This window comes from Mandrillus leucophaeus, unplaced genomic scaffold (assembly GCF_000951045.1).
Source record: "Mandrillus leucophaeus isolate KB7577 unplaced genomic scaffold, Mleu.le_1.0 Scaffold2, whole genome shotgun sequence".
Lineage (NCBI taxonomy): Eukaryota > Metazoa > Chordata > Mammalia > Primates > Cercopithecidae > Mandrillus > Mandrillus leucophaeus.
The window spans coordinates 11,981,544-11,982,333 of record NW_012102031.1 but is presented as its reverse complement, the minus strand read 5'-3'; the positions used below and the strand labels follow the sequence as shown (position 1 = coordinate 11,982,333).

Sequence of the window (790 nt, the reverse complement as noted above, 5' to 3'; positions counted from 1 at the left end):
AGTGCAGTGGCACGATCTTGGCTCACTGCAACCTCCACCATCCGGGTTCAAGCAATTCTCTTGCCTCAGCCTCCTGAGTAGCTGGGATTACAGGTGCCTGCCACCACACCCAGCTAATTTTTGTATTTTTAGTAGAAACAGGGTTTCACCGTGTTGGCCAACCTGGTCTTGAACAGCAAGTTCATGGCAAAGCTGCAGCTATTAATTTATACTATTTGATATCATGATATTATACTGTTTTTGACCTACAAAAGTAGCAATTTCAGGCCGGGCATGGTGGCTCATGCCTGTAATCCCAGTACTTTGGGATGCTGAGGTGGGAGGAACGCTTGAGGCCAGGAGTTTGAAACCATTGTGATCAACGTAGCCAGACTGTCTCTACCAAAAAACAAAATATAACTAATGTTTTGTAGTGACTTCTTGCAAAAGAAGTTAAAATTGGGAAGATCAGTGAAGCTGAGAACAAAGCCCATTTCAGGAGGGCTGATCCATGCCTAGTATTTTAACTGTGTTTTAAGTTTTTAAAATAAAGGGGATTTAGATTAATGACTCTGTTTCTTTTACAGTTTCTACACATCCAAAAGCCAGCTCTTTTGTAATAGTTTCACCCCACGAATAAAACTGGCAGGAAAGAAGGTAGGTTTTAATTTTTGTTAAGACGGGTTCTTACTATGTGGTCCAGTCTTATCTTGAGCTCCTGGACTCAAGCAATCCTCCTGTTTCAGCCTCCCAAAGTGTTGGGATTACAGACATGAGCCATTCTGCCCAGTCAAGAAGGTAGATTGCATTA

At 42.3% G+C, this 790-nt stretch overlaps 1 protein-coding gene across 4 annotated transcripts in view; it reads left to right on the top strand.

The window, feature by feature from the left end:
- The window catches only part of DEPDC5 (DEP domain containing 5), a 166,880-nt gene that overhangs the window by 56,848 nt on the left and 109,242 nt on the right, over positions 1–790 (top strand). For all 4 annotated transcript variants that reach the window (XR_001005987.1, XM_011979007.1, XM_011979006.1 and 1 more), the window contains exon 18: positions 567–636. Coding sequence is in view for 3 of the 4 variants with exons in the window: in XM_011979007.1 (XP_011834397.1) it covers positions 567–636 (70 nt within the window). In the remaining variant the exon portion in view is untranslated. The remainder of the gene's footprint in view (positions 1–566; positions 637–790) is intronic.